Source organism: Alternaria metachromatica, assembly GCF_023757995.1.
Source record: "Alternaria metachromatica strain BMP 0045 chromosome Unknown scaffold_76, whole genome shotgun sequence".
In the NCBI taxonomy this organism is placed as follows: Eukaryota; Fungi; Ascomycota; class Dothideomycetes; order Pleosporales; family Pleosporaceae; genus Alternaria; species Alternaria metachromatica.
Window position 1 is genome coordinate 1 of NW_026055567.1, and position 17540 is coordinate 17540.

At 53.7% G+C, this 17540-nt stretch overlaps 6 protein-coding genes across 6 annotated transcripts; 3 read left to right on the plus strand and 3 right to left on the minus strand.

Annotated features, from left to right (window-relative positions):
• Window positions 1-5105: 5105 nt before the first annotated feature.
• J4E83_011093 (uncharacterized protein) lies at window positions 5106-6836 on the plus strand (the record flags this gene model as incomplete). Its single annotated transcript, XM_049337960.1, has 1 exon — window positions 5106-6836. One exon carries the CDS (start codon window positions 5106-5108, stop codon window positions 6834-6836), a length of 1731 nt encoding a protein of 576 aa, XP_049182923.1.
• Window positions 6837-8870: 2034 nt separating this feature from the next.
• On the minus strand, window positions 8871-9365 carry J4E83_011094 (uncharacterized protein; the record flags this gene model as incomplete). Its single annotated transcript, XM_049337961.1, has 1 exon — window positions 8871-9365. The coding sequence occupies one exon, from the start codon at window positions 9363-9365 to the stop codon at window positions 8871-8873; it is 495 nt and encodes a 164-aa protein (XP_049182924.1).
• A 3001-nt stretch (window positions 9366-12366) lies between these two features.
• Window positions 12367-13377, plus strand: J4E83_011095 (uncharacterized protein; the record flags this gene model as incomplete). Its single annotated transcript, XM_049337962.1, has 1 exon — window positions 12367-13377. One exon carries the CDS (start codon window positions 12367-12369, stop codon window positions 13375-13377), a length of 1011 nt encoding a protein of 336 aa, XP_049182925.1.
• Window positions 13378-14179: 802 nt separating this feature from the next.
• Window positions 14180-15521, minus strand: J4E83_011096 (uncharacterized protein; the record flags this gene model as incomplete). Its single annotated transcript, XM_049337963.1, has 2 exons — window positions 14180-15067; window positions 15171-15521. 2 exons carry the CDS (start codon window positions 15519-15521, stop codon window positions 14180-14182), a joined length of 1239 nt encoding a protein of 412 aa, XP_049182926.1.
• A 378-nt stretch (window positions 15522-15899) lies between these two features.
• On the plus strand, window positions 15900-16452 carry J4E83_011097 (uncharacterized protein; the record flags this gene model as incomplete). The annotated part of the gene is made up of 2 exons (XM_049337964.1): window positions 15900-16185; window positions 16283-16452. 2 exons carry the CDS (start codon window positions 15900-15902, stop codon window positions 16450-16452), a joined length of 456 nt encoding a protein of 151 aa, XP_049182927.1.
• A 647-nt stretch (window positions 16453-17099) lies between these two features.
• J4E83_011098 (uncharacterized protein) lies at window positions 17100-17408 on the minus strand (the record flags this gene model as incomplete). The annotated part of the gene is made up of 1 exon (XM_049337965.1): window positions 17100-17408. One exon carries the CDS (start codon window positions 17406-17408, stop codon window positions 17100-17102), a length of 309 nt encoding a protein of 102 aa, XP_049182928.1.
• Window positions 17409-17540: the final 132 nt, after the last annotated feature.

Genomic DNA, 17540 nt, shown 5'->3' on the forward strand with positions numbered 1-17540 from the left:
AATATACCATTGCTGGGTATATGAAGAAGCCCTCGCCGTCGCCCTTGAGCGACAAAAACAAATCCTCGCCGTCCACGATCACAACCACGACGACAACGTCAAGATCACCGCCGCCATCGCGTTCATCAGAGATGAACTCCTCAAGGTCCCAGCCCTCAGGCTCGTCTTGTGGGCCGGCAACAGGAACACCCTAGCAGACGAATACAACATAGAGGCATAAGTCAGATCCATGTTCAGTAGAAGGATACACTAGAGATAGATCAGCCAAATGTAGATCAATCCAAAATCAGTTGAGAGCCTCATGCAAAGCAAGGATTTCTCAATTGAGGTTACAGTATGACCTCCCGGGCAACTTTGGCAAGCCCATATCTTGGCCCAAGTTGACAGCACAATCGAAAACGGACGGTGTGTGGTGGCGTTATTCTACGGCAATGTTAGACGATCTATTGATGTGCTAGCAGCTAGCTGGCCAATCGCAATACGCCATGGCGGATGAAAGCCGTGATGTTTAAGGGTACCGACGGCGTGCTTGAAGCCACACGATAAAGAAACAGCGCCGCCGTTTGTGACGCATGATGGGTGAAGTGATGTTCCTGGATGTTGTGCCGAGGTGCAAGCGACGAGACAGGTAACGTCGTATGAAGCCAACAGCGGGAGTTACGGGAATGTCAGGTGCCACGAAACTGTGCAACAGACGATGTCCTTAGTTACAAGTCCGGCGAGTCGATAGTCGTGGGTGCCGTCCGCTCGAGCATCTGCCTACAGCGCCCCGGCAGGGTCATGGATGAAACATCGATTAATGCTCCGGATGCTACTGCAACGGGGCGAATAAATCCTGCGCTGGAGTTAATCTCAGGAGAATAAAACTTCAGGTTGGGTGTGCAACCAAGTTCACGTGGCGCCCGCACTTACATTTTGGACTACAGCTGCGCGGGCCGGACCCCTCCACGACGCTTGACAAATGAGGACTCGACATTGGCCGAGGTAGCCCCGAAACAAGCTTTCCCTCTGGTCCCTGGGGAGGAGTTCGCCGCACACGATGTTCGCACTCGTTGCGCTCCGCGGAAGATAGCCGCTTAGCGCATTGCTAGCAGGAAATATCCGTACGATCCGGATCTCCAGGATCGTCCAGGGACCTCATCTTCCGGTGTAGATCATCCCCGTCATGTGCACCCATTTGCGCACCTGTGCAGTGTGGAAGTAGGTCTAATGGAGCTTGCCGACCTGCGAAAATGCCCAACACGAGGAGTAAATGGATGCTGAGGGTGGATCTCGCCGCGGATAGCGCCAAGGTACACTATCAGTCAATAGAACATGTCGGGGGTGATCCTAGGTAGACTGCACGCCGGGAGGGCTTGATCGTCATGGAGTCTCTCCCAGGTCGAAGGCATGCCGGCTTTCTCAACGTTGACGAAACAGGATCTGGACTTTGAGCATGCTGACTCAAGTTGGCGTTCGCGACAAGGAGACGTTGAGTCGCTTCTTCCTTTCCAACCGCGACGCCGTTCGGTTCCGGAACGGGCGATGAAAACCGAGGCTGATATCGACACGTGATACAGGCTACATGGAAGGATTATCGTGACGCCGCTGTGCATTTGCGCGTCGGTGTGATGGTCGAGCAGATGCTGCAGAATGTTACATAGCACCATCGCAGTCATCGTGTCCACTCCAAAAGTAGGATCGATGCGGTATTTGCGACTGAGCCGTGATCGTACCGTACGCAACAAGATCCTGCTGTGTGTTTAGCGCGTCGCGGTTGATGTGCAAAGACATCACATCATCCAACTTGTGCTGATCGTAGCCGACTTTCGCCTACCCGCGCACCTGAAGTCACACTCGCTGCCACCTGCGCCTCGGGAACAATCCGGGGCAGGCGAGACGCTGGCGCAGACTCAATGAGCTATCCACAAGAGCCTGCTTCGAAAGCGACAAGGTACATGTCTTGTCCTGACTTGACGATTCGTGGGCGCAGCTGAACTTCTGGTCATAGCAGTAAGAATAGCGCGGTTAGCAGTGGGCGCGATAGGTCTCGTTGCGAGAAAATCAGACCATAACGACACGAATGAGCACGTGTGTTGGAGAGTAAAAAAACTAATCCAGGTCAGCGCTATTGCGATTGAAACGCGAACAGGACAAGGAGGACTAGGTTAGTACAGTCTGCGATAACCTGATGACCTGATTCCAGGTTGAGAGTGGACTCACTGATCAACGACCGACTGCGAACGTGCGGCCTGAGTCGATGCTGGTTGTATATATGTCCGGGACCTATATTTGCTTTGTTTAAGAGCTTGCAAAGCAACGATGTTCCCAGTCTGAGCAATGCGCTGGAGGGGCGCGCCACAATTGGCGAACATGCGTCCCCCAGCTATCAATTGTCGGTGATGGACACTGGAGGCCAGCGGACAGCTAGCACATGTCTAGTCGATTCCTCTCGGGCGTGGCCAGAATGCAGTCGTCTTCTCAATGCGACCTCCTAGCATCTAGCGATAGCCGTTGAAACCTGGTTGCTGTCAGGCGCGGTGTCAGCAAGCCTCCAAAGAGAGCGATGCTAACGCACGGAGACAAGTGATGCCCACCCTAACCAAACGAGGATGATATCTGCAATGCCGCCCGGCCGAAAAGGGCGAAGTGCGTGACTTGCAGGACAGCACTGACTCGCGCCTCACAAGCCTGGCTGCGGACCGGAATTGATAGCGCCGTCCAGTGTCTGGCTAATCGGCACACCGCACATCATCGGCTATAGATGACGTTCCTGACTAGATGATAACTCACCTGGTGAGCTTGCAAGGGACGATCAAGGCTGAAGCGCACGTCTGGGGAGAGCAGACGCGGCTCTATCCCTGGCCCTCAGGGCAAGGATAGCGCGTCAGTCACCGAGGTGCTTCTGCAGTAGGCTATGCAGTTCTGTTGCTGCGACTGCACCAGGACCCGCTTGGTCGTCACGTATCGGCTGCATTGTCGTCATTGCCAGCCCCGCGTCAAACCGCCTGAAGACGTCTCCAAATGCAGTCGCATCGCATTGCAGTCGAAGCAGCGGATTCTGAGGCGTATGAATGGGTGGCAGCGGAAGCCGTGACCCCACAACTCCAAGGTGGGTGCTGGTCTGGACGAAAACATAGCTGCAAATCTCAGGCTTACGGTAGACGCATCTCACACAGACTATTGGAGAAGTTCGCAGGTCACGGCGTGCTGAGCGGTGCAATTTTTCAGATGGAGTGTGATGGGCGTGCATGATTCTCTCCAGGATGAGGGGAAGGACAGCAGCCCGGCACGTGCACGCTAGGCCGCGTTCGGTCGTCACTTGACCAAGCGATGCCCTTCGCGGACGCAAGGCGAATGTGCGACGACCTTACCATACCCAACGCAACGCGCGCGGAGATGCGCAATTCTCGGGAGATTTTTCGTCGCCCTGGGTACCCCAACCGACGGTGGTGCGGCGTTGACGTTTGCATGGTCGCAGCGAACCTTTGATGTAGGGGTTGGTCGACAACAGCTGGGGCTGCTGGGCAGGGCCACAGAGCAGACGCGACCGTGTGAAACATAGCGCACCGTCCCGGATCCGCGATGATTAGACCAGTGTGCGTGGTCCTTGGCCACTCTGCTCATGACGCTTAGTCTCTTTCGGATTCGCATAATCGCATCCCAGTCGCCATGCTGGACGTCTGCGCTGTGCCTTGTTCCGGCTGCATCCTGCTCTCTTGGCCATCTCCGCACCGCTTCCTCAGCATCCGACCGACTTCGGGCCTGCTGAAGCCACGCGGAAGGCCCGCATTGCTCATGCTGACCCGATACTCCTCCTCAATGCATTCGGACGGCCGTTTCTGGGTCCAGGACGTTGCGGGATGAAAAGAGTTTCGCGTGCTGCCTCACCAGCGGCCGCCGTCCAGGAACATGAAGCTTACGCTGTCCTAACGTCAGGCCCTGGCAGCTGCGGAGTCATGGCGCACTAGTTTAGCTGGCAATGGTGCGGTGGGCGGCGGTGGAGTGGGCGCAGGGAAGGCTGCTTGTGTGCGTTGATCGTCTCATGGGCCAGACCCACGAACTGGCGGATGGCTGGAGGCGAACATCCCCAGCAGGACTGCCTCACATGTCCAGTGTCTCCGTCCAGGGCCTAGCAGTGCGCGAGGCAGGGGGCGATCGCTGCGCTACTGTGGCCATCAACTGTCTGCCATCCTAACCAGGTAAAGCCTTCCTAGCGGCCAGTCTCGCAGTGTGTCATGGCCGCCGGAGACAAGCGTTTCCCTCCCAGGCACTCCATCACGACGTATTGCCTTCGTGCTCTGTCGCAAGTCGTGCATATTCCCTCACGCTTGACCTGCCCCATCCATCAGAGTCATTGCCAGGAGTCGCCAATTATCTCCGACAGCCCATCCTAGCTGTCATAGGCTGGATAGCGTCAAATCCCAAGGAGCCATGTCCATGTCCGCTGGCTGATGCCGCCGTTGCTACTATTACCTCCACTCCCTATTATCGTCCCAGGGCCTGCCTACCCTAACATCCTGGTTGCTTCGCAATTCGCCGACGCATCGATATTAACCCCCAATTATACATAGTTGTACCCGTTCCCTGGACCACTCTCTGGTACCTCCTGTCGGCGAGCTACATTCTCCGTATCGTTGTTTGCATCTGCAGCGCCAGTACGTGCACAGTCCCGCCCCTCTACCACCATGTGGCTTGGAGACTATCCAAACAATTTCTGACCCTTTATACAGTTCCTCCACTCCCGCTGCAACCCATCATAACGACCAACGCATAATTCTCCTCTCTGTAAGCGAGATCACAGACTGCAGTCGGCACAGCTATCCATCTGCATCGTCAACGCACCTGCCCCGCCTTTCGTCCCGCCCATCCAACATCATCAACACCGTTCGCACATCTACTCTCGACAACACTCGTTTATTGCATCATCGACACTGGTAAGTTCTTCTTCAATCAAGCTTGATTCCATGCGCTGACCAGCTACAGCGGATGGTTTTGCTGTTATAAGTGCTTAACCAGCTTCTATTTTCAGGACCAGCTTCAATAAGCCAATCCATTTACGGAGTCGAAACTATCCAAGACTACTTTTCCCCATGTTGCAAGGTATCCGGGCATCGACTCTGACGATGCCTCCCTTTGGACATGATATGTCCCTAGGTGGCGTGCAAAAGGTGGAGGGCTATGGAGACACAGATTCGTGGAACTGGCCTCAACAACCGACCGCTCAACAACCTGCGTACTCGAATATGTTCGATCCTTCCATGTACGCCAGCTTCACACCCTCGATGCAACAGCAAGTTCGTCAACCATCTCGCAATCAGTCTATCGCTACATCTCGCGTCCTCTCGACCGCAACTAGCACACCACCACCACCAAGGCCCCAGGTCACAGGTAACATGGTCAAAGCACAACCGGCTTTCAAGCCCACGTGGCAGGGATTCCTCGATACCACCAAAGATGCCATGACCGTTGTGGAGGCCGCACTTCAAGGCCGTCTCAGCCATATCAGCCGCAGGCCGCATGATAAGGAACGCGCAGAGATGCTCACTTCTGGAACCGTCTTGGTGTACGAGGAGAACGCTTCCGGTATCAAACGATGGACCGATGCTGTGCACTGGTCCCCAAGTCGGGTGATGAACAACTGCCTCATATATCGCCAGCTGGTGCGAGCATTGAAGCCTGAAGAGAAGAAGTCGGCCCTCAACCCATCGTGCGGTACCAAGAGGAAGCGCAAGGAGAACAACGGCCCAATGAGGTCCAAGACTGGTGAAGTGTTGGAGAACTCCGAGGACGAATACGAGACCTCAGCCTTCGACGCGTCCCTGCCAGGCGATGTCGACTCCATGAACAAGGTTTACGCCAACTTCGCCCAAAGCTTGACGCCCGACCAACAGCGACGATTCTGTGGCTCCCTCATCGACAGCTATGAGTTCAAGGAGGGCGGTCTGATGAAGAAGACTATCTCAGTCAAGTACCAGGGTACCCACCACCACGTCATCTCCTACTACAGTCTCGAGGACGTCGTCAGCGGGAAGTTGAAGCGACCATTCCAGGACCCAAAGCTAGCCGACATTCAGCCAAGACCGGAGCTTCTGAATGGCTGGAAGGTCAGCCTTGAAGATGAAGAGAGCAAAGACATGCCCCTGGTAGCTGGCTACCCACACCACATCCAGCCCAGCCATGTCCAGCACCACGTTATTGGAGCTGTTACCCAGTCAATCGGCGCACAGGGCCAGCTCCAGACACATGCTCCTCTCCACCTAACAGTTCCCGACTACTGGCATGGGCCTCAGGTGTCCCAGTATGGCTCTAGCCACCACAGCCCCCAACATTATGCCGCGCCTCCATTCTCGGCCCACCAACCGGCACATCAATACTCCGTCCAGCAGCCTCCGTCGCAGCACTACGCGCATCCGCCATCTCCCCAGCAATATTCTTCCCCACATTCCGCAAGCTCTCAGTACTCCTCACACGCTGCTCCATCCTCGCACTACGCGCCGCAACCACAGTCTGCGCGTCACTACTCTTTCGACCCTCCGTCGGCCACATCAGCGACCTCGTACACTCAGCCCACCTCGGCATACCAGACGCCGCAACCTGCTCCGTACGCTCTGCCTCAGTCCGCGGGCTTCGACGCTCATGCCTTGCCCTCCCAAGACTCGCCAGTCGGTCCTCATCACGCTCAGGTCCCCGGATCGCAACCCGACCAACAAAGGAGGGCTTCAGCGCCTGTAGCCGTGCAGCCATTCAACGCGCCGCAATTCCCTGCGGCTCCCCATCCTCACTCTTATTACGTGACGGACCAGAAGTACGCCCCCGAGCAAAAGTATACATCTAACGCGCCCCATGGTTATTAGGGTGCTGTCGCATTGCATCATTTCACACATTTACCGAGATATACCCACGATCTACAGAGCATATACGAGACATTCATGGAGGATGATTTGGTTGCGATACCCCCTTAGCGACATTTCCTTTGGCGAAGGCGGTATTTGTTCAATACCTGCATGTTGGCACCCCGCGGTAACTGGTTACCCATTTTCCTTATGGATACAGTCGGAGTTGGATCTTTCGCTCTCCTTGTTTATGTTACTGGAATTCTGTATACGTGTTTCATTCATTCTGTCTCTTGTGGTGGCTCTAATACCAAAAGCACCTGGTTTCCTCTATTCCGCATGGTCGTCTACGATACCTAGTCGCACTGCATTGCATGAATCTCTTCTTGTTCGCGTTGTTCTGCTTCTCCATTACCGCCATACCCTTGTACAACTATAACCCGATGCATGTAGCTAGTGCTCCATAGTAGCAACCACTTAACCCTAAACACTGCGGATACGCGCGACGAATCAAATAAATCAATCAAAATATCCAACACTGCGCTTCAATGACCTCACTCAACAAATCGCATGCATCCACCCGGTGCATTATCATACGTTGTTCTCAACGGTTCGGCTTGGGCTGCGCAATCGTACGACTATTCCTGCAAACCTAACCTCGAAACACGATAACTACATGGCTATCCTAGACATCGACTTCTTAACGACCCGAACATGGAATTCTCACCTCAAGAATGATCACAAAATCATCACTACGCCGCATTCCTACGCTAAAAGACACGGCATAACATCACATGCCGCTGCGCAGTCCAACCCAGCTAGCCGGGGAACCCTCCGTTAATGAACAACAACCATCATCACATCATCGCTATCACATCTCGACTAGCCGGTGCCGCAACGCCCCGTCTGCCGTTATCATTATCTGCATTGCACATCGATGAAAGGATCTCGATTCGCGAGCTGTGGTAGCCGGGCCAATCAGTAGTGATGGTAGCGAAGCGAGCAGCAAGGGCGATTGTGGGTTAACAAAGGGATTACTGAACCAGGCATTCTGTGCGAGAATGCTGTGCAGGACGGGGTGGCTTGAAATAGATCCGAGTGAGATCTTGATCCTTTGGACGGATAAATGTATATACATTGAGGGAAGATGGCGCGGGTTGTTGGAAGGGAGGAGTTGGACGCCTATGTGCTAGTGCTTGGCAATGGCAGTTGAGACGTAAATTGTTCGTGCCGGCGCATCGCTGCGAGTCACCTTTGTGGGTAGACTTCCTATTCGTCGGATCTTTATCCCGCCTATGGATATGGAAGTTTGCGTTGCATAGAGCTGGATGGCGACTCGAGGGTGCGATACGAAGCCGGCGAGTAATGGAGACTCCGACGCTGCTTCGGGACTTTGCATTGCTCTATTGAGATCGCCATGAAACATCTTGCTTTAACGGGCATCGTGGAGACGAATACGAAGAGTTTCTTTTCGCAAAGTACCGTACCTAGCCCTACAGAGTACCGTAGGAAACCGGCTTCGTGTCTTTGGTGATGCCCAGATGTGATGGCCAAGAGCTGATCAGTGATACCTCGCATGATTGAGGAAGTTTCAACAAAGTCAAACCGGATTTCTGGCAACACTGTGACATTTGTCATTGACCGACAATTCGTGAAATGAGGATGACTATACATCTGATGGTCCTCGGTCGTTTCGCGGAACTGTCATAGCATTGGGTCGCGACCGGCTCCCGAGTCAGGATAAAAAGATAGAAGCTACTCAGTATACTTGTCACTCAAGGGAAGTATCGTACGCACTGCTGCCTGATGCATGCAGTATGTGAGTCGTTGTGGTGCGCGATTCGTAAGTAGTACGATGTTCGTGCTATCTCGAGGAGCCGCGTCGCGTGCGCGGACGCGGCTGCCATCTCGCTTGTTCCTCCCTGCCACCCATTTTTCCCCACCATCCCATTTCTCTCCTCTGTCTTTCGGCATCGTGCCAGCACCGAAATCCATCGGGAAAAGTCTCTACGCATCCGTCACCGCCTGGTCCACGTTCGAAACATACGTCTCCATTCATGCATCCTTTACAGGATGCTTCCACTGCTGGTACGACACGTAAGCCTGGAAACCCGAGATTCCGAGGCCAAGGAGTCCGATGATTACCGCGATGAAGACTCCGATCATTGTTGCCATCATCATGTACCGCTGCGCACTGTGTCGATGGAACCAGTTTGCCCAGTCATGGCGAGGAGTTGGGTTCTGCATCTCGTCGTAGATCTCCTTGAGGCGAGTACCGAAGTAGGTGTGGTCCACCTCGGGGTCGTCTTTCCGCCGGTATCGGGACACGTCGTATCGTAACAGATCTGGATCAAAGCCGCATTTTGTGATGTATGCACCAGACCGGTCGTCAGGGAAAAGGATGTTGTACAGTATGTCCAGGACCTCCAAGGCGAGCGATCGTGGGACCAAGCAGCGACTTCCATCCGGTCGACTTGCCAACAGCATCTCCTTCAGTACAGCAGAACAGTGGAAAATCCGGATGACCTTTCTCTTTCCACTGTAATCCATTGTCAAGTGGCTGCGCAGATCATCTGTCGGTTCGAGCCTGAACCCAGCCTTCACAAGTTTGCTCGCAGCCAGCGACCCAAGAAAGTCAGACAGTCTGGTGTCGCCTAGACTACTCCCTAAAAGACCAGGACTCGTACGTGGAAACGCTTCGCAAACGAAGTCTGTGACAGTCACGTCGCTCCGCCAGGAGATAGATGGGCCACCTTCCTCCAGGAAATCCGCACAATCCAGCGATGTTCCACAATTGGTCATGAACATAACACTAGCTGCTATATTCACCGCTCGGTCCTGATCCACGGCATTTGTGCAAAGTTTCCCGTTCGAATTTCCGACCGAAAAGTGAGAATTGAGAATGCGCTCTCGGTCTAGGTCTGGGTTGTCTCTGATAGCCTGGATGAGGCGGAGAAGGTCATCATGGGATGACAAAGCTGGACACGAGAACGTGGTACCTTCTGGCGCATATTCCTCGGTCAGCGCCCTGTACCGATCCCAGAATGTGTCAAATCGTATTGCGCCCCTCCATGGACATTCTTGCTGACTGCACGTCGCAGCCCCATTGCATGTGCTACAAAGGTTCCAGTTCCACATAACCTTACCCAGCTTCTGCAGTTGTTCGTTATTCACCGTGTTCAACAAGAACGGTGTCGTGGGAGTTACTGCCATCTGTGGATGAGACTGGAGCACTTGTCGTGTTCGAGCGAGGGATGCCTTGGAGCTGCTACTTTTTCTTGAAGTTCAGCCTGCCAGGCTCACGCGTGGCTGAGTGTCTGCATGATTGGCCGCCACACATGCAGAGCGACATGGCTGTACTTCAATTCATTCGAGTTTTGGCTGACAAGGCACTCTTTCGGGCAGATCTGGGCGCTGATGCATCAATACCGGGGAATTTTTTCTCTCGCTTCTTACCGGTCATGTATCCCATGCATTGTGTGCTTAGGTTCACAGAAGTAGTGATCTTCTTCGACCCTTGACTTTGTTAACATTCTCGTCTTCCCGCGTACAGCATGCAGGCCCCTTCTCGCACAACAACTTCCCCGGACGCCACAAATACCAATAATACTATTAACCAATCTGTCGACACAATTAGAGGCTTGACGCGATTCGAGAAAGATGTCGACGAGAAGACCAGCCTATATTTCGAGGACGTCACCAAACGCCTGAAAGGTGAGCTTCTGCAAAGCCTGCGCAAATCCAAGAAAAACTTCCGACCCTTCGCCATACGTCTACTAGTCTTGGGAACGGACGAAAACTCAGCCAAACCTTACATCGTCGTGTTCTGTCCAGCCTGTGTTAGCGACTTGGTTGAGAAATATTTCCGAAGAGATACCCCCAGACGGCTCTGTCAACCTGGCAAGGTTGGCCCAGCATCATTCGATGTAATTGTTGTAGGCAAGCCGATACAGCCGACTACATCGCAGCATCTCTGCCCAGTTTTTATCAAAATGGGGCACATGGACAATGGGCATCGGAGATATAGGAATATCCCTTTCAAGATTGACGGTATTGGCGGAACTCGTTACGCTACAATGGGAGGTTATATTGTTGTAACCGATAAGAATGGGGTTGCATCAATGTATGGCTTGACTGCTGGCCACAGCATTGTTCAAGACGATCTCGAGGAAGAGATCGATACCGAGCAGGCCAACGAAGAGCTCAACGCAGAGCGAAATCTCTTTCCCGATCTCACTACGTTTGCACCCTTACAAGTTCTGGAATCAGCGGAGAGCCCGACAATGCGAAATACTACATACAACCTCCCCACTGACTTTCGGGGATCGATCGAGTGGTCCAGCACCGCCGACGTCGCGTCAGCGTCCTTCTCCACCCGAGCATGCGATCGCGATTGGGCTTTGTTGGAGGCAATATCGGAAGAACCTGGCAGCGGTAACCAAGATGGGCAAGCTTTCGAAAGATATATCTTAGGCAACCCTAACTCGTGCACCGTTTTTGTGGACGAAAAGGCTGAGATGAGTCTTCAACCTCCATTCATCGGGCAGCTGTCCCGTCTTCCTTCGTTTGCGATTTTGTCCTATGGTAACGATTTTGTACGAGTTCACACGATTACAACGCGGAAAAATCAGAGTAAGTGATCAGCCCTTAGCTTGGGGTAACTTGTTAACGAAGAGTAGGGATACCAGCAGGCACCTCGGGTACCTGGGTATCAACGGAGCTGACCGAGCCAGTGAGCAGCATGCGGCCATCAAGCGCAGCGGCAACCTGTTCGAATGAAGGGACAGGCAGCACAATCACTGTCCTCGGGCAAGTGGTCGCGGATGACGCCCTCGGAGATGTTTACATGGTTCCTCTTTGCGACATTCTTGATGACGTCAAAACTGTTCTCGACGCAGAAGCAGCAAGATTACCCGAAAGCAATTCGGAGATTAATGCCATCATGCACGTGATACATGATACAGGAATAGCAAGTTCGGAAACTGCAGCGAACGACACAGCTTCGACCCGACTGTCAGAGCATGAGGCTGGAGCATCATCTGGTCCGCCCGATAACACGATTTGCACACAATGCGGGTGCAATGATCACAAAAAGGAGACGTGTAAACTAGCACATGCTAGTGATAATGGAGGAAGCTCCGCGGCTACTTTGCCTGCAGTGACAACTTCATACTCTTCATACGCTTCAAGCTCATATCAAGACAAATATGTCTGGTATTGCCACTGCTGTAGGAACGGTCCAGTCCTTCTCTGGCAAAATATTTGCACAGAATGTAGCCACGAGAGGTGCCCCGGTTGCAGAGTTGAGATCACAGGATACTAGTGCATCTAAAGGGTTGTGGCTGGTGGCTGGGAAGTGGCTGGGAGGCTGAACGTCGCTTACGTCACAGCGACTTCCAACGCGCCATCGAAGCCCTGAGGCAGATACGACCGCCCTCGTCAACTAAACCTCGCCCGATCTTTCTTGTGATCGACGGAAATAGTGCTGAATTGATAGCGATATCCAAAACGTCGCAATCGAACAAGTGCGCACCTTCAAACCTCCGCGAACATGCCACCAAAACGCCAAAAAGCCCCTGAGCCAGCTTCAACACCCGAGCCCAAAAGGCGCGTGACGCGATCATCTACCAAAATAAATACAAAATATACAAGCCAGTCATTAGACTTATCAATCGACTCGCCGGAGGCGGAACCAAATGCGTCGAAAGAAACGCGCGCGCCCAAGCCTAAGAAGCGTTCACCAAAGGATGTGAAACCAAAGACAGACGCGCAGCCCGATCAAGAAAGCGACTCAGCACCTCAGAATCGCACAAACCTCACCATAACACACGACCTCGTCAAGAAACCAATTGAATGTCACCAATACACTCCCACATCATCGCCATCCACCCCACCACCAACCCTGATATTCACCCACGGCGCAGGCGGCACACTTTCAGCCGACGCCGTGGTAAACTTCTGCACCGGATACTCCTCTTCTATCCCCATTCTCGCTTTCCAAGGCTCGATGAATCTCAAAGCGCGTACCAAGGGCTTCCACGCATGTATTGATGAGCTGAACTCCAGTCAATCGACTGCACAAAAGGGAGCAAAAGAGGACACGTCTGGTTCAAAGACATTGTTACTAGGTGGGCGAAGCATGGGCGCCCGAGCCGCTGTAATTGCAGCTACCGAACATCTCGCCTCGCTAGACGACAAGGAAAAAGAAGAACTGAGCATACAGCTCATACTCGTTTCCTACCCACTCCTCGGCCCTAAAGACGAACTACGCGACCAAATCCTGCTCGACCTACCCAAGAGCGTCCGCATCCTCTTCATCAGCGGCGACGAAGACGCCATGTGCCCAATCGATACGCTGAACGAAACGAGGGATAAGCTGACGGCGCAATCGCAGCTCGTTGTTGTTACCGATGCGAATCATGGTATGAATGTCGTGCCTGCTAGTAGGACGCAGAGAGTAGGAGAAGAAACAGGGCGTTTAGCAGCACGATGGGTAGAAGGAGGACTCGTAGAGGACGAGGTGTTCATCGATGAGCTGGAGGGCGAAGAACCTTGGAAGTAGTAGGAGAATGAGTCCACAACAATACCATCCCTCCCCTCCCCTCACCTCCAGCTAACCAACGACTACACCACCCCCCTCCTCTTCAGCCTCCACCTCACCAACACCCCACCCTCCCTCTCAGCCAAAACATACCAACCCCTTTCTTCCCGATAAACCTCGCCCAAATCCTCCCATTGACTCGCGACCTCATCACACACCCGTCTAGCCTCTTCCCCCTCCCTCTCGTTCTCAACACCGTTAATCCACCTCATCAACTCCTTCTGCGTCTCCACCGCGCTGTCCCACCGTTCGAGCAGTTCGGCGATTTTCCCAAGCTGTTTGTCCGGATGGGTTCGCTGGGGTTGCTGGTGGGGGACTTGGTTGGTGGATGCGGTATTGTTTCGCTGTGCCATCTCTTGTAAGATGTCCTGGTTGAGTAGGCGGGCTTCAGGGTGGATGCAGGGGGTGGGGATGAAGCGACGGGTACGGGTACGCCGTAAGGAGGTGGTTTGGGTGGGTGGCATTGTGGGGGTTTGAGATATACGTTGGCGTTATCTGATTCAAAGTAATCAGGTTGGAGGGGATGTCGTAGTCTGGTGTTGGATATTTTTGGGCGTGGGTGTAGGATAGATGTAGGTTGGTTATTCAGAATGAGGGAAAAGGCAAAAGCAGATCTCAGGAGCATGTTGGTTGTGTGCTGGTGAATATCTCATGCCAACCATGGTTTCGCTATGGCACGTGACGAGGTGAGGAATCTCGCCCTTCAGATTGGACAGTAACGTATCCACGAAATTTCTCTTAAAGCCAAAGACGAGACACGCATTCAAGATATCGCAACGCGCTCCGCAGCATCTCCATCCTTTTGCGCCTCGCCTTCCTCTCCACCGCCCTGCCCAACTTCAGACCCCTTACTCTTGAACACTTTGAACTCCTTACTCACAATATCCCCCGTCCCATCACCCACCCTCCTCACCTCCACAACCCCGCTCTTCTTCCTCAGCACAATACTCCACAACCCTTCTCCCACGACCACCCCCTTCAGCCATCCCAGAAACTCCGTCGCGAAATTAATACACACATTCCCATCCCAGCAATTCGTGCCCTGACGCACCATACCCGGTATCTCGTGCGTGTTGAATGTCTGCAGACTCCTCAGTATGCCCGCTTTACTCCTGAAGCCCACGGTGATCTTAGGTACGCCGAGCAAGAATGACTGGGCCCAGAATTTGAGGAGCTTGCGTTCGAATTTCAGAATGTCGCGGTGTTGTTGTTGGCGAGGGGGAGGAAGCTCTTCGCTTGTTTTGAGTTCGACCCATTGCACCTGCTCATCCGGGTTCGTGGGTTTGGGCGCGAGGAGGCCGTCGACTTCGCCGCCGAGGATGAGGCTATGGGGCCCGAAGGATGTGTGGACGATGGAGCAGTGTTGCGCGTGGTTCGACACGACGCCTTTCTGGGACCGCTCAATCTCTTCCCGTGGCGTGTCTTGAGGTAGCGTGGGTATGAGAGCGAGTTTCTCAAATTTGTAACCCCAGTATGTCATCATTTCGCGCGATTGCTGGTCGGGGTGTTGGTAGCGGGGAGGTGGGCGCGTGCTCTCTGCTGCGCGGTCGGCGGCTCGGGAGGGGAAGTCTTCTTCGATGTAAATGGTGTTGTTGTGGCGGGTTGCGAACATGCTGAATTCGGCGAAGTTGTCGAAGGGGGCGGTCATGATCTGGTGGGGTGTTAGGAATTGATCTGGAGGAAAAGCAGCAGCAAGGTAAGAAAGCTGGTTTCGCTTACCTTGCTATGTCTTGTTTCGGCGTGCTTCAACATACCTTGGTCATCATGCCTCGCCAGGTCATGAAGTCGGCCGTGACTTCCTCCTTGCCCGTCTTGTCTTCCATGAGCGCTCTCAGCAGACTGTCTAGATGGGGATCTTCCTTGTCTTCATAGTGTTTGAACGTCTCGAAGCCCTCCTTCAGATCTGCGCCCATTGGTGGTGGTATGTAGTAGTTGATGCCCGACTCATCGTGCTGGTACTCGTGGTTGTCGTCGTATGAGAAGTGTGCGACTTCGCGTGGGCGCTTTATCTTGGCCGACGCGCCGCGGAAGCGATTGACTGGCTGTATCGAGAAGCGATGAACTGGGGTATCAGGCGCCGGAGCCGCGCTCTTGACAGCCGGCATTTCTGTATTCGTCGCCGGAGTTGAGGCTGGAGCAGCTGCTTTCGGAGGCGCGCGAGTTCTGGGTCGTTTCCGAGGCGGCGATCTATCTTCTGTATCCGCCGGTGGGCTTGGCGATTGCGCAGGAAGATCCGTAGAAGCCATGATGTAGTTGTTTGCTGTCGGTGTCACGAAGACGCGCCTCAGGTTTCGCCGCGGGAGTGTCGCAATCCCAACCCCCAGCCGCCCCCACCAAACGCTTGTACCTGACTAGCTACGGCGCGCCATCCATCCCACCAACCCCAGAACACCATCGACATCCAACCTCACCCCCCATCCCGCCCTACACCTCTCCGAACGAAACACCTGTGCAACCTCATACCCCCATACAACCAACCCACCATGGACAACCGCGCAATCCGCCTCCCCCCAACAACCCGCCGCAACATCTTCGCCGCCCACACCGCCCAGCAACAACAGCCACAACCGCAACAACAACCCGCGCGACGCCAGAACCAAGCCGCACCCTCCATCCGGCCTGACAGCCGCGAAATAGAACAAGACATATTCATGCAGCCCACCGAAGACGAGTTCGTCGAGCGCGACGATATCGGAGAATACATTGTCAAAGCGCCGGCGCCTGTGTACAGGGAAATGGGTGTGGGCAGTGAGGGGGATGAGGAGGGTGGTATGTTGATCCCATTCCCATTCCCATTCTCCGGGAGAGAAGACGGAAACTGGTGTGAAGTGGTATGGGGAGATTGCTGACATGTGCATGTGAACAGAGCAAGAAAACGAAATGATACAACTCTACGGCAAGACAAACGCACAGTGGGATGCTGTTGCTGTGGAAGAAGAGATTCGAGCCGCGTTGAAGAGTAGTCTGAAGAAGAAGGTGGCTAGTTTGGAGGATGATAGGTGGATGTTTGAGGGGGAGGGGGAGGGTAGGAAGTAGATGAGAGGTTTATTGGAGATGGGTATGTGGATTTGGGGGGTTGAGGGAACTAAGAGGCGTTTGGATTGTGATACCCTGGTATCTGGTTGTTGGAATTGAAGTTGCTCTGAAATGGACTGATATCTTGTGAATCGTTAAGTGAGGCCTGTATGCCTTCGATGTATTCTTATGTAATAGAAGTTTGTGAATCGTGCCGCGGGGAGGTAGTCAGTGTGAGATATGAGCATCTTCGTAGGAGTATGAAGCATGCCGTCGAAGACATGATGTCTCCAGACTGGGCTTCTCGAGTATGTCAATGGTACATGATGACTACGTAGAGGCGGAGGTTGAAAGATAGTCCAACACAAAAATATTGAGTACATCCCAGGCACACGACATCAATAACAAGTCAAAATGCAAGAGTAATCAAGTTCATTCGCGGACTTACGCTCATCATAGCTGCCGCATCTACTAACCCCCATCCTCAATCCCACCACCATCCCAAACGCCCACCAGAAAAACAAAACCTGGGTATCAAAACACGTTCCTAAACGCCTCTTCCCCTCTCACGCCCGCCCGCCCACCAATGCCACCCAAAATCCCCAAAAGTCTGAAACCAAATTAGTAAAACCGCACCAATCCAAGTCACCCACAACAAAACTTACCCCTCAAACCGCCCCCTCATACTCCTCCCCACCATACAGCCTGCCCGCCCAATTGACCGCATCCTCCAGCACGCATTTCTGGCGCCAAAGCTCGTCAAACTCCGCCTCCTCATCCTCGTGCAGCCCCGTTGTCTTCAGGAAATCCAGCCACGGCTCCATGCGCCACAGGTGCCGCTCGAGCATCGACTCGAGGCCGCGGAAGAACCAGTAGAGGCGCTTCTGCGCCGGGGAGTCGTCAGCGGGCGGCAGGTGCGGGAACTCCGCGAGGGAGGGGACGTGGAGGTTGGAGAGGTTGATGGTGAAGTTTTCCATCTTTGTGTTGATGGAGATGCGGGGGTGAGGAGGGAAGGTGGGTTTGTGGTGGTAGTGGTGGTGGTAGTAGTAGTAGTAGTAGTAGTAGTAGTAGTAGTAGTAGTAGTAGTAGTAGTAGTAGTAGTAGTAGTA